This window comes from Bufo gargarizans, chromosome 4, assembly GCF_014858855.1.
Source record: "Bufo gargarizans isolate SCDJY-AF-19 chromosome 4, ASM1485885v1, whole genome shotgun sequence".
NCBI classification, from domain to species: domain Eukaryota; kingdom Metazoa; phylum Chordata; class Amphibia; order Anura; family Bufonidae; genus Bufo; species Bufo gargarizans.
The window spans coordinates 324,891,518-324,915,553 of NC_058083.1; the positions used below are offsets into that span (position 1 = coordinate 324,891,518).

Here is a 24,036-nt window from a genome sequence, read left to right on the forward strand (position 1 = left end):
GGCCTGCCCGGCGGCCAGCGTTTTGTCTGAACGTGTATTCAGCACGGCAGGGGGCGTCATTACAGACAAACGCAGCCGCCTGTCTACAGCCAATGTGGACAAGCTGACGTTCATAAAAATGAACCAGGCATGGATCCCACAGGACCTGTCCATCCCTTGTGCAGATTAGACATTAACTACCTCCCCTTAACCATATATTATTGTACTCCAGGGCACTTCCTCATTCAATCCTATTTTTATTTTCATTTTACCATTATATTGCCAGGCTACCCAAAGTTGAATGAACCTCTCCTCTGTCTGGGTGCCGGGGCCTAAATATATGCCAATGGACTGTTCCAATGTTGGGTGACGTGAAGCCTGATTCTCTGCTATGACATGCAGACTAATTCTCTGCTGACATGAAGCCAGATTCTCTGTTACGGGACCTCTCTCCTCTGCCTGGGTGCTGGGCCTAAATATCTGACAATGGACTGTTGCAGTGGTGGCTGACGTGAAGCCTGATTCTCTGCTATGACATGCAGACTGATTCTCTGCTGACATGAAGCCAGATCCTCTGTTACGGGACCTCTCTCCTCTGCCTGGGTGCTGGGCCTAAATATATGACAATGGACTGTTGCACTGGTGGCTGACGTGAAGCCTGATTCTCTGCTATGACATGCAGACTGATTCTCTGCTGACATGAAGACAGATTCTCTGTTACGGGACCTCTCTCCTCTGCCTGGGTGCTGGGCCTAAATATATGCCAATGGACTGTTGCAGTGGTGGCTGACGTGAAGCCTGATTCTCTGCTATGACATGCAGACTGATTCTCTGCTGACATGAAGACAGATCCTCTGTTACGGGACCTCTCTCCTCTGCCTGGGTGCTGGGCCTAAATATATGACAATGGACTGTTACAGTGGTGGCTGACGTGAAGCCTGATTCTCTGCTATGACATGCAGACTAATTCTCTGCTGACATGAAGCCAGATTCTCTGTTACGGGACCTCTCTCCTCTGCCTGGGTGCTGGGCCTAAATATCTGACAATGGACTGTTGCAGTGGTGGCTGACGTGAAGCCTGATTCTCTGCTATGACATGCAGACTGATTCTCTGCTGACATGAAGCCAGATCCTCTGTTACGGGACCTCTCTCCTCTGCCTGGGTGCTGGGCCTAAATATATGACAATGGACTGTTGCACTGGTGGCTGACGTGAAGCCTGATTCTCTGCTATGACATGCAGACTGATTCTCTGCTGACATGAAGACAGATTCTCTGTTACGGGACCTCTCTCCTCTGCCTGGGTGCTGGGCCTAAATATATGCCAATGGACTGTTGCAGTGGTGGCTGACGTGAAGCCTGATTCTCTGCTATGACATGCAGACTGATTCTCTGCTGACATGAAGACAGATCCTCTGTTACGGGACCTCTCTCCTCTGCCTGGGTGCTGGGCCTAAATATATGCCAATGGACTGTTGCAGTGGTGGCTGACGTGAAGCCTGATTCTCTGCTATGACATGCAGACTGATTCTCTGCTGACATGAAGACAGATTCTCTGTTACAGGACCTCTCTCCTCTGCCTGGGTGCTGGGCCTAAATATATGACAATGGACTGTTGCACTGGTGGCTGACGTGAAGCATGATTCTCTGCTATGACATGCAGACTGATTCTCTGCTGACATGAAGACAGATTCTCTGTTACGGGACCTCTCTCCTCTGCCTGGGTGCTGGGCCTAAATATCTGACAATGGACTGTTGCAGTGGTGGCTGACGTGAAGCCTGATTCTCTGCTATGACATGCAGACTGATTCTCTGCTGACATGAAGCCAGATCCTCTGTTACGGGACCTCTCTCCTCTGCCTGTGTGCTGGGCCTAAATATATGACAATGGACTGTTGCAGTGGTGGCTGACGTGAAGCCTGATTCTCTGCTATGACATGCAGACTGATTCTCTGCTGACATGAAGACAGATCCTCTGTTACGGGACCTCTCTCCTCTGCCTGGGTGCTGGGCCTAAATATCTGACAATGGACTGTTGCAGTGGTGGCTGACGTGAAGCCTGATTCTCTGCTATGACATGCAGACTAATTCTCTGCTGACATGAAGCCAGATTCTCTGTTACGGGACCTCTCTCCTCTGCCTGGGTGCTGGGCCTAAATATATGACAATGTACTGTTGCACTGGTGGCTGACGTGAAGCCTGATTCTCTGCTATGACATGCAGACTGATTCTCTGCTGACATGAAGCCAGATCCTCTGTTACGGGACCTCTCTCCTCTGCCTGTGTGCTGGGCCTAAATATATGCCAATGGACTGTTGCAGTGGTGGCTGACGTGAAGCCTGATTCTCTGCTATGACATGCAGACTGATTCTCTGCTGACATGAAGACAGATTCTCTGTTACGGGACCTCTCTCCTCTGCCTGGGTGCTGGGCCTAAATATATGACAATGGACTGTTACAGTGGTGGGTGACGTGAAGCCTGATTCTCTGCTATGACATGCAGACTGATTCTCTGCTGACATGAAGACAGATTGTCTGTTATGGGACCTCTCTCCTCTGCCTGGGTGTCGGGGCCTAAATATCTGAGAATGGACTGTTACAGTGGTGGGTGACGTGAAGCCAGATTCTCTGCTATGGGACCTCTCTCCAATTGATATTGGTTAATTTTTATTTATTTTATTTTTATTCATTTCCCTATCCACATTTGTTTGCATGGGATTTACCTACATGTTGCTGCCTTTTGCAGCCCTCTAGCCCTTTCCTGGGCTGTTTTACAGCCTTTTTAGTGCCGAAAAGTTCGGGAAGTTCAGCCGAACTTCTCGAACCCGAACATCCAGGTGTCCGCGCAACTCTATTAGTGATGCCTCTTGCTTAGGTGTTGCAACCTCTGGGGCCTTTCAAAAAAGGTGTGTATATGTAATGATAGATCATGTGACACTTAGATTGCACACAGGTGGACATCATTTCAGATTATGTGACTTCTAAAGGTAATTGGTTGCACCAGAGCTTTTTATGGGCTTTTTAACAAAGGGGGTGAATAGATATGCACATGCCAATTTTCGGTTTTCTATTTCTAAACAACAGTTTTATTTATATATTTTTCTCATTTCACTTCACCGACTATTGTGTTCTGATCCATCACATAAAATTCATATTAACAACACATTAACCTTAAAGATGTAATGTAACAAAACACGAAAAAAGTCAAGGGGGTGAATACTTTTGCAAGGCACTGTATGTATGAATTAGGTCTTTATTTTGTGACTTATGGTCTTGTGGGAGTTGATTCGGCACTGCAGCACTGTACTTTTTATGGGAATGAATTATTCTATGCAGTCATATAGTTATGGTTTTGCACACTGCACTTTATTGCTGCCTTTCGTCATCCCATACATTATAGTTTATTTTGGTAGATTTACAACTTCAACCACACTCTGTAGTGATTGCTCTGGTGATGGTGCCATCTGCCATATCAATGTCTGACTCATGTGTAATCCTACTAACAATTTGTCTAATATACTGCACTTGTACAGATTCGTTCTTCTACGGGATTTTGTAGTCTTTTAAGTCATGCTCAGTGGTGGCATTTACACTGTAGTACATGGATACTGACTATCACACTTTATTAAAGCACATTGCTTTTGTGCACTTTTCTGTTTCCCAAAGTGAGCTATTGATATGGTTTTCAGTAAGTATTAATTTTTATTTTGGAAGACAGTGTAATAGTAAGTAATTGGATAACTGTATAGATTTACGCTTTTATTTTTTTTAAACCAGGTTCAGCAAACTGCCATACTTTTTATGTGACTGGAAAACTCCTTTAAATACTTTTTTGGGCATAGAAGCAGCCGTTGTTGACCCCCGGGCAAACTTGGCTCATGTCAGAAGTTGCAGTTTGCAGCGAAAATGCCGCATTACATGCAGCCGGAATGAAAGTGGCTGCTTATTAGTGGCTCGTTCGTTCTGGCTCATAGAAGGGTTTTAGAATGGGAACCCATTTCTATGATGTTCATATACTCAAGTAGGAAATGTGGAAAAAGGTTTCCAAGATAAGACAAATTCTTTGATCTGAGTGATATGCTATTTACCTTCCATGACTTTTTAGCTTACCAGATTAGAAGGAAGGGGTGGCTTAGGATAGAACACATTTCTGTACAGAATAAGGTAAATTGTCAGAATTGAACCAACTACCACAGAAGCAAAGACAGCCAAGATGGATCCTACTCTGACTTCTTCAGCTATTACATCTGTGGAAGATAGGGTGTTACAATGAGTAATAGTGTAAACACACATGCAGAGTATTACACAATATCTAAACTGTAAAAGAAGGAAATACAGTTAATCTGCTGTATGAAAATTATTAGACAATATTTTAGTTTTCCAATGATATTAATGGACCCTTTCCTCCTGTGTAGTTCAAAAACATAGCTACATGTACTTTGGTTAAAAAAAGACACAGGTCCTTCAAGTGTAACTTAATGCGATCAATTATATTTAATTAAGTGTTAGATCAATTATAACTAGTGTTGAGCAAAGCAAAGCATTTAAAGCGGAATTTCCTCCGAAGTTTAGTAAAACTTTGATTTGCAACTAATCGGATTTTTGATTGGGCTTCGTGGTAATGAATCAGATTTTCCTAAAATATTGGCTGTACCTGTTACAAAGCAATACTAAGTGTAGATGAGACAAGCCCAGGAATGCAAGATCACCCATAATGCTGTGTAGCCAGCCAATCCACAGATAGCCATCCCCTGTGAGTTCCGTTTGAAGGCTCTCACAAGCGGACCCGAACGCATCCGTACTGCCCTAATGCATTCTGAGTGGATGATGATCCGCTCAGCATGCATCAGTCTGGCAGCGTTTGCCCTCTGCTCCGCTCAGCAGGCGGACACCCGAACGCTGCTTGCAGCGTTCGGGTGTCCTCCTGGCCATGCGGAGGCAAACGGATCCGTCCAGACTTACAGTGTAAGTCAATGGGGACGGATCCGTTTGAAGTTGACACACTATGGCTCAATTTTCAAACGGATCCGTCCCCCATTGACTTTCAATGTAAAGTCTGGACAGATCAGTCTGAGCTACTTTTACACTATGGATCCCATCGTCTGCATTATATCAGCGGATCCGTCTGGGCAGACCCCAGACGAATCCGCTCTGAACGCAAATATGAAAGTAGCCTTAGCCGCACTGTTCTTCACCGCAGCATGGCCGCAACCAGCCTGCAGCACAGCCGCTCCGTTTAGCCATACCATAAGGCAGAGTGGCCTGGGTATACCTGATTTTTTGTGATTCATGATGAATTAATTCATTCTAAATCAAATGTATTGGTTAATTTCAGCAAATTAGTAGAATCAAAAACTTTGCTCATCTCTAATTGTAACCTTTGATGCCACTTACTAATATTATTATTTACTATTAGATTAGCATCTAGCCCTTGTGTAAATGCTGACATAGTATGTGCAATTGCTGCCTCTTGGGGTAGGACTGCTCTAATGGTAAAAAATGGCTAAACTGATCCCATACTTTTCTATGGGAACAGTTTTGTATGTAGTGGTATCAGTATTTTATGAGCTGGACATTAAAAAAATTGCATGCATTGTTTTTCTGTCCTGCTGTTGATGTCCAGTGCCCAAAGTACACATATTTTCATCAATTGTGTCTGGCTCAGACATAAAAAATTTCCATACCCAATTTTATCTGCTTTTTTTTACAGGGTATTAAAAGGGTTGTCTGAGATTAGGAAACATTTGAATAGCCTGCTGCTCCAGTGAAACCAATTGGGTCTTTACTTAAAGTGCTGCACTGCTCACGTCGATATTCACTCAATCATAGTAACAATAGTCACTGCTCTTTAATAAATAGGCAACCCAATAAATTATAAACTAAACAATTCAAGTAGGTGACCTTATTAATACTTAACTTTTACTAAAATTTCCATTAAAATAAAGACCCTAAATATGCATAATTACATATAAAAAGTGCGTTATTACCAGTGCACAAACAAAACAAAGGGAGCTGTCTTACAAGATTGGCGTCCTGAAATGTAATTGACACACAGGTACATCAGGTGTCCGGGAAGGTTTTAGACCAGGTCTCAGCTCTCTAGGACGTACCGTTCGTGAGATATTCCCAAAAAATTACCGGCATTAGCCAATACAAGCCTCCAACTGCCATGCACACGGTCACATGTCCCTTATCAGCCAATAGAAGCTCGCAGGCTTTTAGTCTCCACTTACACACAGTTTTACTCCAGGTTTCCATAACAACCCAGCCATTTTTCTTCACTGCTGTAGGTAAGCCTTAGGCTAGGGCTACACGATGACAAGCACAGCTCAGCAGATAGTATCACACAATGGACTTAGATATACAGCAGACAGTATCACACATGATAGAATTAGATACACAGCTCAACAGACAGTATCACACAGGATAGGATTAGATACACAGCTCAGCAGACAGCATCACACAGGATAGGATTAGATACATAGCTCAGCAGACAGTATCACACAGGATAGAATTAGATGTACAGCTCAGCAGACAGTATCACACAGGATAGGATTAGATACATAGCTCAGCAGACAGTATCACACAGGATAGGATTAGATACACAGCTCAGCAGACAGTATCACACAGGATAGGATTAGATACACAGATCAGCAGACAGTATTACACAGGATAGGGTTAGATACACAGCTCAGCAGGCAGTATCACACAGGATAGGATTAGATACATAGCTCAGCAGACAGTATCACACAGGATAGGATTAGATACACAGCTCAGCAGACAGTATCACACAGGATAGGATTAGATACACAGCTCAGCAGACAGCATCACACAGGATAGGATTAGATACACAGCTCAGCAGACAGCATCACACAGGATAGGATTAGATACATAGCTCAGCAGACAGTATCACACAGGATAGAATTAGATGTACAGCTCAGCAGACAGTATCACACAGGATAGGATTAGATACATAGCTCAGCAGACAGTATCACACAGGATAGGATTATATACACAGATCAGCAGACAGTATTACACAGGATAGGGTTAGATACACAGCTCAGCAGACAGTATCACACAGGATAGGATTAGATACACAGCTCAGCAGACAGTATCACACAGGCTAGGATTAGATACACAGCTCAGCAGACAGTATCACACAGGCTAGGATTAGATACACAGCTCAGCAGACAGTATCACACAGGATAGGATTAGATACACAGCTCAGCGGACAGTATCACACAGGATAGGATTAGATACACAGCTCAGCAGACAGCATCACACAGGATAGGATTAGATACACAGCTCAGCAGACAGCATCACACAGGATAGAATTAGATGTACAGCTCAGCAGACAGTATCACACAGGATAGGATTAGATACATAGCTCAGCAGACAGTATCACACAGGATAGGATTAGATACACAGCTCAGCAGACAGTATCACACAGGATAGGATTAGATACACAGCTCAGCAGACAGCATCACACAGGATAGGATTAGATACACAGCTCAGCAGACAGTATCACACAGGATAGGATTAGATACATAGCTCAGCAGACAGTATCACACAGGATAGGATTATATACACAGATCAGCAGACAGTATTACACAGGATAGGGTTAGATACATAGCTCAGCAGACAGTAACACACAGGATAGGATTGGATACACAGCTCAGCAGACAGCATAACACAGGATAGGATTAGATACACAGCTCAGCAGACAGTATCACACAGGATAGAATTAGATGTACAGCTTAGCAGACAGTATCACACATGACAGGATTAGATACACAGCTCAGCAGACAGTATCACACAGGATAGGATTAGATACACAGATCAGCAGACAGCATCACACAGGATAGGATTAGATACAAAGCTCAGCAGACAGTATCACACAGGATAGGATTAGATACACAGATCAGCAGACAGTATCACACAGGATAGGATTAGATACACAGCTCAGCAGACAGTATTACACAGGATAGGATTAGATACATAGCTCAGCGGACAGTAACACACAGGATAGGATTGGATACACAGCTCAGCAGACAGTGGGGCGGGGTTCTGTAGAGGTCACTGTCAATATCTTTTAACAGAAAGATTAAATGAAATATATGAAATATACCCATGTGAAGCCAGATCCTTTTGCTAGTTATAGATAATTAGGTCATCCAACTAAGGTGCAATTGTGGTCCTGGGGATTCTCTAACTGGGTTAGTTCCCCTACACAGCCCTGTAATACCTATATTAAGGACATAGTGCTCAGGGAGCAGTATCGCTCACCCTCACAAGGACGACTCCTCTGAGCCACACTCCCTTCCAGTCTAGGTGTCCCTGACCGTCCCTATGCTGCATTAACTGCCCAGCTTCATCAGAGAGCGCAACAGGGAGACCCTATTATTAATCAAACAAGACATTCCAACGCGTTTCATTTGGTAGTAGGCCAAATCATCAGGGGACTCATAATACTATGACCCAAGTATTGGTTACCGACTTAGGTCTCATGGGTGATGGCAGTTGGTCATGCACGATGCATCCTTCTACCTCCATCCGCAAAATCATGTGCTGGTAAACATGTGGCGGCGTTTGGCATCCTGCGTGTGGCAGCTGTGCTTTACAAGCCGCCCTTTGCTGCTTTTTAAACAAAGCGCGGGTGGACTGAGAACCCACCCCTTTGGACACATGATCTGTCACATGATCCATCATGTTATCAGATCAAGTGACATGTCTAGCACACACCTCTGAATGACCGCGCCTATATTGGGACATGTGTGTACTGTCAAACTATTTGAATGGGGGAACCAATGAAATTGGGCGAAGGCATGAAGGGTTACTCAACCACACCCCTGGATATTCCCAGCGCTACCTTAGTATTAGCACCGTATGGTAGTGAATGTGCTGGACTGTAGCAAGATAACTGACAGAGCTTGTATTGATACACTCTCTAAATGATAACTGGTAAAGTATATACAATATCTACACACTCTCTGAGGAACTGTTAAGCATATATCAAAAATGATCTATACATTAAGGTTGCACTAGAGTATCAAGGGATACATATTGTCTCTCGGACTCTATGATTTAATAAAAATAATATTTACAGTAAGATTTGCATACAAGATCACGGGTCTATTACATGGGGCACTAGGAAGAAAAGCTAAATAAATGGGGTACAATAGAGGGAAAATTGGGCTCTAGGTCAGATATAACATCCAAAGAGTAACTGCTCATTCAGACCCCCAGGCTGGACCGTTTTTAACTCAAACCTTTTTATCCCAATTCCCTCCTCTCATAAGAAGAGAAGGTACAACTTCAATGCCCTGGAATCTCATTCCTGAGTAGTCTCCATTATGGTTGGATTCAACATGTTTTTCCAGGGGACATGTCGCCAAGATGTTCCCCAATCCTTCTCCGGAGTTCTCGGTTCGTTTTTCACATGTATTCTAATCCACATTCACATATCGCTTTGTAGGTGACCTTTTGAACAGCAATTAATAAAGCTGTTTATGGAATATTCCTTATAAGTAACATTGCTAATGAAAGACTTTCCTTGAATAATAAATGGTCATATTACACACCCACTGCAGTGATAACCACAGACCAGCCGAAGCCACACTCCAGTTTTCTTTTGAAGCCTCACTTTAGTGGCTATGAACAAGACGGTCTCTGAGGTTATGCCCCCTCCTATATGTGATCTGTGGAGTCTCAGAAATCGCACTCCTTACATCAGTATCCAATTGTAGGGTACCCCAATATTTCGAGAATATCTTTCTGACTTTATTTGCTGCTTAATCATAAGTGGCTACCAAATGTATAGGATTAGTCAATGTCTGGTCTTTCTGGTACTGAAATTATTAGAATTCATATTGACACACAATTACTTTTTGTTCAATGGGACTTTCTACCACCAGCTCAGGGGCACTGCCATGGGGTGTCCATGTGCCCTATCGTATGGAAATTCTTTCCTGGGCTGGTGGGAGAAAAATATTGGGGGACCCACCAATTACCCAGATACAGGACGTCATCACATGGGGTAGATTCATTGATGATGTCTTTTTGATCTGGAGGGGTCGGAAAGACAATTTTAGAGAACTAGTACAATCCCTTAACAAGAACAATATTGGTCTCAGAGTCACGTGTGAGATCGAAAGCACCTCATTACCTTTCTTGGATATCTTGATAGAAAGGGGATCCAATTGGGAAAATTAAAACAAAAACCTTTAGAAAGCCCACCGCAACTAACTAACTTTTAAGCTGGGATAGCACTCAATCATCCGGGCTCTTGTGGATACAAGCTATTTATTAGCACAAAGATAAAAATATTCCCAAAAGAATAAGAATGTCTGATCTATAAGAATGTCAAAATTACATAAAACATACAATAAAAAAACTACTGTTCCATATAGTAGACATATAATCTATGATTAAAAATAATCAACCTCTGATCCGAATAATAGGCAAGCAATCTGTGACCAATTACACTCCGGTTTCTGGTTTGAATTTTAATCGTCAAATATGTGGTTCTCTCTATTTGAATATAGGGATGCATTCACACTCAATGGTAAAAGAAACACTCCCTTGTTTTTTCTCCCAACCTACTTACTAATAAAGGCAATATTTCCATTCAATGCTGCATTGTTATTTCCTCACTGTTTCTCAAAATATTGACAATAATATCAAACCAAATACCAGCAGTGAGAAAACATCACCAACATGTGGCTGGATAAAAATATCATTGGGGCTGAGTAAATATATCTATAAACTTAATGCACAAGCTGAGTACATACAGTTGCAAGAAAAAGTATGTGAACCCTTTGGAATGATATGGATTTCTGCAGTAAATAGTCATAAAATGTGATCTGATCTTCATCTAAGTCACAACAATAGACAATCATAGTCTGCTTAAACTAATAACATACAAAGAATTAAATGTTATGATGTTTTTATTGAACACACCATGTAAACATTCACAGTGCAGGTGGAAAAAATATGTGAACCCCTAGACTAATGACATCTCCAAGAGCTAATTGGAGTGAGGTGTCAGCCAACTGGAGTCATATCAATGAGATGAGATCAGAGGTGTTGGTTACAGCTGCCCTGCCCTATAAAAAACACACACCAGCTCTGGGTTTGCTTTTCACAAGAAGCATTGCCTGATGTGAATGATGCCTCGCACAAAAGAGCTCTCAGAAGACCTGCGATTAAGAATTGTTGACTTGCATAAAGCTGGAAAGGGTTATAAAAGTATCTCCAAAAGCCTTGCTGTTCATCGGTCCACGGTAAGACAAATTGTCTATAAATGGAGAAAGTTCAGCACTGCTGCTACTCTAGGAGTGGCCGTCTTGTAAAGATGACTGCAAGAGCACAGTGCAGACTGCTCAATGAGGTGAAGAAGAATCCTAGAGTGTCAGCTAAAGACTTACAAAAGTCTCTGGCATACGCTCACATCCCTGTTAGCGAATCTACGATACGTAAAACACTAAACAAGAATGGATTTCATGGAAGGATACCACATAAGGAAGCCACTGCTGTCCAAAAAAAACATTGCTGCACGTTTACAGTTTGCACAAGAGCACCTGGATATATCACAGCAGTACTGGTAAAATATTCTATGGACAGATGAAACTAAAGTTGAGTTTTTTGGAAGAAACACACAACACTATGTGTGGAGAAAAAGAGGCACAGCACACCAACATCAAAACCTCATCCCAACTGTGAAGTATGGTGGTGGGGGCATCATGGTTTGGGGCTGTTTTGCTGCGTCAGGGCCTGGACAGATTGCTATCATCGAAGGAAAAATGAATTCCCTAGTTTATCAAGACATTTTGCAGAAGAACTTAAGGCCATCTGTCCGCCAGCTGAAGCTCAACAGAAGATGGATGTTGCAACAGGACAACGACCCAAAGCATAGAAGTAAATCAACAACAGAATGGCTTAAACAGAAGAAAATATGCCTTCTGGAGTGGCCCAGTCAGAGTCCTGACCTCAACCCGATTGAGATGCTGTGGCATGACCTCAAGAAAGCGATTCACACAAGACATCCCAAGAATATTGCTGAACTGAAACTGTTCTGTAAAGAGGAATAGTCAAGAATTACTCCTGACCGTTGTGCACGTCTGATCTGCAACTACAGGAAACCTTTGGTTGAAGTTATTGCTGCCAAAGAAGGTTCAACCAGTTATTAAATCTAAGAGTTCACATACTTTTCCACCTGCACTGTGAATGTTTACATGGTGTGTTCAATAAAAACATGGTAACATTTAATTATTTGTGTGTTATTAGTTTAAGCAGACTGTGATTGTCTATTGTTGTGACTTAGATGAAGATCAGATCACATTTTATGACCAATTTGTGCAGAAATCCATATCATTCCAAAGGGTTCACATACTTCTTCTTGCAACTGTATATCTTTAAAAATAATTAGTATAATCCCGGATTGAATATAGCTACAATATCAATAAAGTTCGGCCTTCATCTGCCATGGAAGATTAGATGTCCATAATAGCTTGTGTTGTGAACTATAAAGAAAGTGCTTCCAATGGTGTCCCGTTAAATTTCCTTTAAAACAGCATGCAGTTAGATTTTTATATCGCAGGTATTTAAAGTTTTATACCACACCAATGACACACAGAATCACATGTGCCTTATTCTTTCTTTGCAGGTTCTTACACAAGGTGTCCGTATACTATTAGTCAAGATCTCCTTGTGTATTGGATCGCTGCAGGCAGTTACTTACAGTTTTGCAGTCCCTGTTTGAGGAGCGGAGTTTAGTGCCTCGGCGTGTCGTCCCACGTGGTCTTCGGCACTAATGCAAACTTACCTACGCTATTCCACCTCGTATTTGGCCGCTCTGGTAACAAGCCTACGTTCCGGCATTTGTAAGTCCAGGATACGTCACCTAGTGACCACTTCTCACAGGCAGTCTCAGGGACGTTAACACGTGGTGCTTTGAATGCAGATTACAGCTGCTTATATACAGCCTTCCAATATATTGTAGTATGTTCATAAATATCACCTAATTAGGAGGTCCATAACTGTTCCTTCCTCAGTGGTATGGGCCTCCATTTTAACTGCTTCCTTAAATAATGCTTTTGGGATGTGTCCAAACTCCCATAGACATCTCTAATTGATAGTGGAATATCAGGGCTGTTTTTCATATAAAAAAACTTTTTCTAAACCTTACACCATTCAGATACATTGCCAATACTGACAGATAGAAAAGGAATATGCTTAGAATGTATCTAGATGATATATAGAAAAATAATTTACATAATAAGCATAGCATTAGCATTAAAATACTTTTTTGTACTTTATTTGGTGCTGTTGCATGGTATTTTTCTCTTTGTGTTTTCAGCCATAGCAACGTGCACCTGCGCATTGGGATGTGCTGACTGACCCCCTTTTTTTCTTTGCAGTTTGTACCGGAGGTGTGGCTGACACTTCAGTCGTGCACTCCTGACCATCCTGTCTGCCCCATAGGCTGATTTTAATTAGTGTGAGTATAAAGCTTAGCCTGCTCTCCCTCATTCACTGGAAGCCATTTGGAACCAGGAGAGGTATAGGGTGGACTCTCATTGCATTTGTTGGTGGCCATTTGGCACCAGGAGAGGTGTGGAGCAGGCTCGACATGCATGTTCGTACCTGCATTCCCTGAATTTAATGGAGGCCATTTTGGCACCAAAGATGACAAAAATTAAGGTGGGTCCAGCATGTATGTGGAACCTACACTCCCTGAATTGTATGGTAGTTGTCATGGCACATAACAGGTAGAATCTAGTGTTAGGTTCCCATCTCACAGAGATCACCTTGACTAGTAGCAGACGGGCCCAAATAATTTTGTACAAAATGTATTTACCAAGCATCTCTAATTTACATAATAAGCATAGAATACTTTTTTGTACTTTATTTGGTTTGCAGAGATCTGTTGCATAGTATTTTTTACCTTTTGTTTTCAGCCACAGCAACGTGCACCTGCACATTGGGATGTGCTGACTGACCCCTTTTCTTTGCAGTTGATTATTTTTAATCATAGATTATATGTCTACTACATGGAACAGTAGTTTTTTATTGTATGTTTCATCGTAATTTTGACATTCTTATAGATCAGACATTCTTATTGTTTTGGGAATATTTTATCTTTGTGATAATAAATTGTTTGTATCCACATGAGCCCGATTGATTGAGTGCCAACTAGATTCCTGTTTTTCTATATTCCATAAAAAGCTTTATTAATTGCCGTTCAAAAGGTTTCATCTACAAAGCTATATGTGAATGTGGATTAGAATACGTGGGAAAAAAAGACCCGAGAACTCCGGAGAAGGATTGGGGAACATCTGGGCGACATGCGCCATGGGAGGGATACTCTCCTGAAAAAAACATGTTGAATCCAACCATAATGGAGACTACTCAAGAATGGGATTCCAGGGCATTGAAGTTGTACCTCCCCTTCTTATGCGAGGAGGGAATTGGGATAAAAAAAATTAGCAGAGGGAAACATGGTGGATCTTTGAGTTAAAAACGGTCCAGCCTGGAGGTCTGAATGAGCAATTACTCTTTGGATGTTATATCTGACCTAGGGCCCAGTTTTCCCTCTATTATCCCCCATTTATTTAGCTTTTCTTCCTAGTGCCCCATGTAATAGACCCGTGATCTTGTATGCAAATCTTACTGTAAATATTATTCCGAGAGCCAATATGTATCCCTTGATACTCTGGTGCAACCTTAATGTATAGATCATTTTTGATATATGCCTAACAGTTTCTCACAGACTGTGTAGATATTGTATATACGCTTGTAAAGTGCAGCTGCCACACGCAGGACGCCAAATGCTGGTATTCCGTGATATTTCCCTACCCGTGAAATTTCCCTACCCTCGTCACTTCCTGTTGTGACGAGGCTGCACCGGACATGACGTTCCCAGCTTTGGAAGGAGGTGTGCCACGCCGCGCAGGCGCACATCGACGTGGTAGGGAAGTTTCACACCAGAGTTGGGGAGTCGGTGCCACCTAATGCGCTTGCGCCTTACCTCTCAGCTTGACACCGGCGAACACTGCGTATGTGCCGGGAGCCTCACCAGCGGTTAGAGGGTAGGGAAAAATTAGTGGCCAGTGTGCAAGCACGGCTAACTACTCCCGTCGGGATACACCACGCGCACCAGCGGACAGGGAGATCTCTTATACCGAACCTCCATCTGATCACCGCACCTGCGCAGTATGGGGGTAGGGAGATCTGATGGCCATTTGTTCTGCTAAATTTCTCTACCACTCACTGTGCACGCGCAGTGTCTGATCATCTGGAGCCAGCTGAGAGGTAAGGCGCAAGCACATTAGGTGGCCTCTTCTCCCCAACTCTGGTGTAAATCCTCTTTTATGTGTAATAAAGGGTGCATTGGAGTGCCGGTTCCTTGTTATTTTTGGCAGTCCTTTCACTTAGTGCATAGGCTTTATGAGTGTAGGAGTCCCACTACCTGAACAATTGTACCACAATGTGAATGAGGCCCTCCTTTATGTGATATACAGGTTGTATCGGAGTGCCTCTTCCTTGTAATTTTTGGCAGCACTTGCAATTTATATACAAGTAAATATACAGGAAAGAATGTTTCCTAACAATTTTTCCTCTAAAATCGATTTTATCTTCAGTTTTGTGAGTATTATTGTCAGTCTGTAAAAGTGGCGTACTACTCGGACAACATCGATCCCAGCAGCGACCAGGGAGTCCAAGATGCATCCAGACATCCTCCCCATGCTGTTCCTGAACCTTTTAAGTGGTGTTTCCATGCTTTTCTGACCTTTTCCTTTGAACCAGACACCCTCCCCCCTTCAGAGCAGTGGGTGCCTGGTTTATTACTCGGGTTCTCCCATTGACTTCCATTGTGCTCTGGTGCTCTGTAGAGCACACGAGCATCCCGAGGTGTTCTACTCGAGCACCAGAGCACACGAGCACTTTGGTGCTCGATCAACACTAGTAATAACGCACTTTTTGTGCCCCACTTTTTATATGTGATTGTGTATATTTATGGTCTATATTTTAATGTAAATATTAGTAAAAGTCAAGTATTAATAAGGTCACCTACTTTAATTGTTTAGTTACTGCTCACATCGACAACACGAGACTGCTGCAGCCAATTGCTAGCCTTAAATGCACACTGTTGAGATCAGTGATTGGCTTCAGTGGTCTCATCAGTGTTGTACCTGTTTAAACAAAGACTGGGAGGATGGGAACAGCAGAGCTGGAGCAGTGGGCGATCTAATGGGTAAATACTGCCTATTTAATTTTACACCAGTTTTACTAATTTCAGACAACCCCTTCAAACGGAATCTGTCAAGAGAAAATTCACTGATAAACCAGGCACAATGTCTTGTATTGCTATCTCAGCTATCTGCTGCTTCATTCTGGAGGAAAAATACTTGTAATCCATACGCAAATGATCAGTTCTGCACATTGAAGGCAGGCCCAAGGTCCTCAGTCCACCCTTGCTTCCTCCCAGCCCCTACTCTCTGACGGATTAAAAGTCCAGAATGAAGCAATGGATTGCTAAGTGAAAGGTATCATTACAATCAGTACTGTGCCTAATTAAACAGTGAATTTCCTGGTGACAGTGCTAAATGATACTAAATTATGGCCTATGCTCACAGTAGGCTATCACTAGCTGATTGATGAGGGTCCGAAACCCCAGCTATTGGCGTGTACCTCTGTTGCCAACCTTGTAGTGGGGAGGGAGCTTGTCACTACAGCACTGCTTTCATTGGCCTCAATGTCGTAATAATGCATTTTTCTGTGAGTCTTTTTGTAATACATTTTTATAGGAGCTGAAGCTCAATTTTTCAATACAGAGATGCAAATACTCTGCCTAAGTGTAGAGGTAAATTATACAATTGTTCCACCAGCAGGAGGCACTGCAAACTGTGTTATTATTTACATAATTGTATAAACAGTATGCAAACTCCCCCTAGTGGTTGCAGAATTGGCTATGCTAGGGATTTTGAGCTTTGCAACAGAGAAACAGAGTTCCGGCACTATTGGCTGTATTAAGAGGTCAATCAGAGCAGAATTTTGCACCTAATGAAATTGTCTTTAATGGTGGGCAGTAACACTACCTCTCTTTATACATAGCAAATAAAATAGATAGAAACGCCAGGAACAGAAAACATGCCTGTCAGGTCATTTTACATTTAAGGGCTCTTTCACACTTGCGTTGTCCGGATCCGTCGTGTACTACATTTGCCGGAATTACACGCCGTATCCGGAAAAATGCAAGTGAACTGAAAGCATTTGAAGACGGATCAGTCTTCAAAATGCGTTCAGTGTTACTATGGCAGCCAGGGCGCTATTAAAGTCCTGGTTGCCATAGTAGTAGTGGGGAGCTGTATACTTACCATCCGTGCGGCTCCCGGGGCGCTCCAGAATGACGTCAGAGCAACCCATGCGCATGGATGACATGTCCATGCGATCACATCATCCATGCGCGTGGGGCGTCCTGACGTCACTCTGAAGCGCCCCAGGAGCCGCACGGACGGTAAGTATACTGCTCCCCCGCTCCCCACTACACTTTACCATGGCAAACAGGACTTTAGCGTCCTGGCAGCCATGGTAACCATTCAGAAAAAGCTAAACGTCGGATCCTATCAATATGCAATCACTTTCTAAATTAGGAATACCCCTTTAAAGAATTTTATGACAATCATGCCAACCAATTACTCTAACTATTCACTACAAATTTTGGATTTTAAAGTGGACATTACAGCAGATCTGCCATGTTGAACAGCAGACTGAAATATGTGTGTAGGATAAATACTTTTATATTTTAAGAATTTGAACATTCTTGTATGTGGGGATACCAATTGTTTTATATATCAAGGAGAATATTTATAATACTGGTGTAAAGGAAAACTGACTTAGTAGCCCATAGCAACCAATCAGAGTCCACCTTTCTTTTTTCAGAGCTCCTTTAAAAAATGAAAGGGGGAATCTGATTGGTTGTTATGGGCAACAAAGCCAATTTTCCTTTACACTAGTTTGATCAGTCTCTCCCAAATGTCTATTTTTTTATTTTGCATTCTTATATGTAAAATTGGGAAAGGAATGTGATTTTTTTTAATTCTTTTTTTTGTAAATATTTTTAAAAACATTTTATTAACTTTTTTTTATTCTCCTTAGGGACTTTAACATGCAGTTGTTTGAATGTTAATACCATAGACTGCAATAGTATACTATTAAAGTCTATAGGTATTCTCCTATAAAGCCCTGCCACAGACAGGGCTATATAGTAGCTTAAATTGCAGGCTTGGGAGCCTTCACGAGGCCCCAGGCTGCCATTGCACAATCAGTCCCCCGCGATTTCACCGTGAGTGTGCTGATCAGAGGTCATAGGGTGCCGCTTCTCTCTGACTAACCCCTCAGATGCCACAATTTCTACTAACCATAGCATTTGAGTAGATTAAATGACTGGGATTGATGTTATCTCTGATCCCAGTCATTGTGGGCAGGTGTCAGCTGTATTATGTAGCCAGAACCCAGTGCATGTGCAGCAGGCTCCATACTGCCTTTGCACTTTGCAGAGCTTGGACAGGTCCCAAGTGACCATCATCATACCTTTTAACACCACACACTCATTTCGACTTGAGCTACTTGCGACTTCCCCGTACTTCATATTTACACTGATGCAATAGTTCCCAGGTGGCAGATCTGCCATAGTCCATATAGTCTTCTCTGTGTATTCTGTTGTAATCACCTGGAACACATAAATTATTGTGTTATAATAACACTAAAAGAGACATCATCACATGTACTAATATCATAGGTATATAATATTCATATATAATGATCAGATTCTATACATGTAATGTCAGCTTACCCATTAACCAATTACAATGTTACCATTCATTTTGACTGCACAGCAACAATAATATTAATTGACCAGAATAGTCACTCTAAGCTAGGCTCAATGCGTTTTAGTTTGGACTCTGCAATCTGTTTGCTTCCATCAGAAGAGCATAGTCTATTGCAGTGTATACAGCCCAGTAAAAAAAGATGGAAAGCAATGCAAACAAAGTCCAAGGATGAATTCTTTGGAATCCGTCTGTCTCACTGAATCGAATGAATGCATTGCGGTTTCGGTTTGAATACTGACAGTGTCAACCCAGCTATATCGTTCACATGTATCAATACAATTATGTAAGTGTTCTGGTATGACTGCGCTGAAAACAATGGTGTTCGAGATGCAAACTGCATTAATCAGGCTCCCACCACTTTTGATGTCACAGGCTTGTGGACACTGCAGTCATTTCACAATCAACATGTGCCATAATATGAAGATGTCTGTGAAGGTTCTCATTTATCCAGGTCATGGTATATCTGTAAAGAATAAATCAAGGCAACTGGACTTACTGTAGATTTCTTGAAAACGTTTCACTCGTTCTTCCAACGAGCTTTCTCAATTCTGAGTGACTGTACAAGAATTCTCTGGGAATAAATATGTAACTGAATCAACATCTGACCCCATGCTGGGTATAATTACCTCTGACCCCATGCTGGGTATAATTACCAGATGTTGATTCAGTTACACATTTATTCCCAGAGAATTCTTGTACAGTCACTCAGAATTGAGAAAGCTCGTTGGAAGAACGAGTGAAACGTTTTCAAGAAATCTACAGTAAGTCCATTTGCCTTGATTTATTCTTTACAGATACATAATATGAAGAATATTCAACATGCTTGGTTCTTCTTTTCCCAGACATTGCAGTCTGGAGGGAAATTGATGCGACTGATGTACTCTCATATTACTTTATTGCACTATATATATATATATATATATATATATGTATATCTGTATATAATTAATTTATATGATACTCAGAAAGATTTGGTCCGTATTGCCTAGCAATATGTTCCATACATCCGTGGTCCAAAAGGACTCGCTTAGAACTGACTGATGCCACAATTTACGCTCTGCATCTGATTTAATACTATTTAAACAGACAATGGGATGAATATTTTTGCATGGTGATACTTGTTGGGCTTTCATGCTCACATGGAACCATAGGTCCTTCCACCGCATATGGTAACCTATGCCTAATTGTTTATCTTCCAGGTTAATTTTACACTGTTTTGCCCCATGTAATAGCAGTGGTTGATTTTAAAAAGATGCAAACCAAGTAAATGCTTGGGGCCCCAAATATAAGAAAGCCCCCTACTGGAACAAGCTATTGGGTAAGATATACCACCTGTGCAGCTGGTTCAATTACATAGGGGACCAGGGGGCCCTTCCCAGCTTTAGACAGTATTGCCCAGGGTGCACTACTAAGCTAAGAGTGCAGCTCAGTGGGTCAAAGGTGTTGGAACTCAGTGAGCTCAGGGTGGAAAGAGCCTAGGGTTGTGATGCAGAGTTTAGCGTTGTTACAGATGGCAGATTAGCAGTGTGACAGGGGCCCCCAGACATAATTTTACTTGGGACCCCAGAAATGCCAAATCCACACCTATGTACTAAGGTAGCCATACATATTAGTTCAAAGTTGATCAAACTATTTCAACTAAGGGCAGGTTCACATCAGCAACATAGTTATAACGGAAAATAACGGAATCCATAAGACGGAAGTCAAAACGGAAGCCTTTAACAGGTATTCTGTTTTGATCCGTCATAATAGAAATCTATGGGAATCATAACGGATCCGTTTGGTTCCCATTATGCAAGACGGAAAACCAAGTCCTGTCGACAGGACTTTTTTTTCCGTTCTGCATGATGGAAAATGGACGGATCTGTTATGATTCCCATAGACTTCTATTATGACGGAAAGTAGAGGTGGGACGATGAATCTGTAGAATCCACGAATCTTGTTGGAATCGAGGGATTTGTTGACTCAAATCCCGACCTCATTTACTAAATTTGAATCTGACGAATCCATGATAGCGGGAACCGGTGCAGTCCCTGTATTCACCGGACCCGCTCAGTGTAGTATAATCTTATGATCTATTGCTTTAAAGGATGTACTTTCCCCCCCAAAAGTGTGTGTGTGTGTGTGTGGGGGGGGGGGGGAGGGAAATGGCAGTGCGTCTTATAAAGCGAATACTAGTAAGCGGTTCACTAGTATGCAGTAAGTGCGGGGGACGGGAAGTGAGATGCCACAAGAGCTATCTGTACTCACCCCTCTTTGGTCTTCCTCCCTGGTGCTGCGCTGCACTGTCCTGACTGCGTACAGTGCTAGGAAGTAGTGCATGCACTATGACTTGACACTGTATGCAGCCAGGTCACAGTGCAGCACGGGCCAGACCAGGAAGCGTGACTGCAGGAGAGACTGCTGGACCTGCAGAGTATCATAAGAGCATGAGAGGTAAGTTAATTTACTTATTTTAATCTGAGGTCTGATACAGGGGTCTGACATGGAGGTCTAATGAGGGTCTAATCGGATGTCCTGATACGGGGGTCTTATCTGAGTATCTGACATGGGGGTCTGATCTGAGTATCTGATATAGGGGTCTGATCTGAAGATCTGATATGGGGGTCTGATGTGAGGATCTGATAGATCTAATAGGGGGTCTGATCTGAGGTGTGATCAAAAATTCTAAAATATATTTTTCTTATTTTCCTCCTCTAAAATCTAGGTGCGTATCATAAAGGGACAAATATGGTCAGTCTATCTTATCTTAATCTATCTATCTTCACCATCAGGAAAAAGACAAGGAAAAAAGGATCTTTTTAGAAAACACATATATATACTTTAGTCTATTCTTTTTTCAGATCAGGTCAGAAAAAAGCAGCAAAGCAGCAACAGGTTCCAACATCTACAAAATGCAAACATTTAACCTGCAGCCGAGTTTATATAAGATTTGAGCTCTCTCTAGTGGTGAAAGTATTCAGTACTGCTCACTCACAGGACTATAATACTGTACAAACCATAAATGTTTAATTTTAAATGTTGAACGAAAAAGTTGAAGCATAATTCATAGTGAGTAAAATAAAATTTGCTAACATATATAATCATAATGACAGGCTCATTTATCCATTGTGTCTGAGGAACTTGTGAGATGGGGAAACAGCTCTCCTTGTCTGAACACTGTTTGTGTAGATTACATTAAATAGACCTGGACTGACATTCTGCTGTTTGGCCACAAGATGCAGCTGTTTCCTAAACACAGATACAGACTGCATATATGTCCATATTCATGAGAGGTGGGGTTACATAGAGCCTGGAGAGGAAGAGAAAGGGAGCAGCCATCTTAGAGGGAGCCGAGACTGAGGATCTGATGGCATCCAGGTGTGAGAGCCTACCTCAGTGACCAGAGTGGCAGCTAAGTGAAGCTGATCATGTCCAAGACCCTGATCCTGTCCAGAGGAACGAGGATTGCTTCCAGGAATGCTGATGAGAGCTGAGGAGCAAAGCAACATACACTGCAGTATTGCATGCTTGTTGGAGAGGCATTTGTTCAGTTCTGAATCACCAGCGGAGGCAGAGCAGACCTGGGTCGGTAAGATCGTGCACGTACCTCACCACAGTGTTGAAGCCTAGAGACTGAGACCAGGCCTGTAGTTAGTTAGTTAGGGTCTCTGTTTGTGCCAGGCCACAAGTGTTGCTATTGTTCATTGCAACGACTCCACAATTTAAAGTGATATTTCACATTGAGAGCTGATAAACTTCTCACAAACTCAAGCCAGGCTGGCGTTTGGCTCAGAAGAAATACTCTCGCATGTGCTACAAGACCAGTTATGGGAGATGGAATACTGTAGAGCATTGTAAGTTTGTAAGCTGTTGTGCTGCAGCACAGGCTAGCCCGCACCTTGCACCCATACAGTTATTGTTGTGTTTTGGGGTAATAACAGGTAAGGTGTGGCGGTTTAGTCATGCCCGCCAGTAGGTAAATTATCACGCTTTTCTTCTGCATCCATCAGAGGGCGTCACGCTGTGCAGGACAAGGGTCTCAGCCTTCGGGCTTGGTGTATGTAAATTTATTGTATGTTCCCAGCATTTGTGGTTGTGTTCATTACCACGTTTAAGTAAAATTCTGTTTTGGCAAAATCTGGTGGTGGAGTTGTTTTCCTCGTTCGAGACTTCACTGTATCCTGGGGAGACCACCCCGGTACATGGCTTACAAACTAATACATAGGAGCGTGGCTACTGGAGGCAAGATACAAAGCATATGAATAGAGATGTGTATTTCCAGACCTTGTTTTACATAAAACTTTTATTTTCTTGTAAAACATGAGTGACACAGGAGAAAACACAAAACAAAGGGAAGACACTGCTTATGTTTGTCAAGATCCATAGTTACAGAATATACCTGTTATGCTATATTATTATGTATTTATATGATGGAAGCAATGACTTCTCTTTGTGCTATTTGTCTTTATATCATTTGTGTTTTAGCGGAATTTGGAGTTTTAAGAAGACTGGGAAAACCTCAAAATGGAGACACAGTAATGGTTGCTTCAAATAAGCATGAAACAACGATAATTGTGACGCAATGGAAACAAAATGCCAGTAAAATGGAAGATCAACATGAAACAGGCAAAAATAATAATTCTCGGGAAAAGCCCTTCTAAATATGTTAGGAATAAAGGATTTTCATCTATGTGAAAACCTTAAGCCAGAATTGGACTGGCCCTCCAAAGATTCCTACTAGAACAAGGCCTCAAGTTTCCAGTAAAGACAACCAGATTCAGAGCTAATCACTTTCTACTAGTGTCTATTTGTTATGGGTGAAATAACAGCAGAACATTTTTAAATGTAAGTAAAAGTGGATATGTGCATATTCTGTATAGATGGAGGATGGAAAAATTTCTGTTGGTGGGCCCAAAGAAATCCAATCTAACAATGACCCCAGGCTTTATTAGACTGGTGAAATGATTTTATTAGATGATCACTAATATCTTATTTACCCCACAAAACAGAATGAATCTTTGGGGATTTGGTAACCATACACTTAACTTATGGTTGCCATTCATCTTTTTGACTGCAATTCATTTCTATTTTTCAAAAGTAGCAGATATAAATAGTCCTGGGGGATTTCTAATCTTTAGCAGACTGTATATATGACATTTTGTGGCAAATGAGCCTTTAAAGAG

At 42.1% G+C, this 24,036-nt stretch overlaps 1 protein-coding gene across 1 annotated transcript in view; it reads right to left on the reverse strand.

Annotated features, from left to right (window-relative positions):
• The window catches only part of LOC122936200, a 59,357-nt gene that overhangs the window by 9,632 nt on the left and 25,689 nt on the right, over nt 1–24,036 (reverse strand). The window contains exons 5-6 of the mRNA XM_044292291.1: nt 18,573–18,711; nt 4,089–4,225 (exon numbers count right to left, since the gene is read on the reverse strand). Of these exons, the coding sequence (XP_044148226.1) occupies nt 4,089–4,225; nt 18,573–18,711 (276 nt within the window). The remainder of the gene's footprint in view (nt 1–4,088; nt 4,226–18,572; nt 18,712–24,036) is intronic.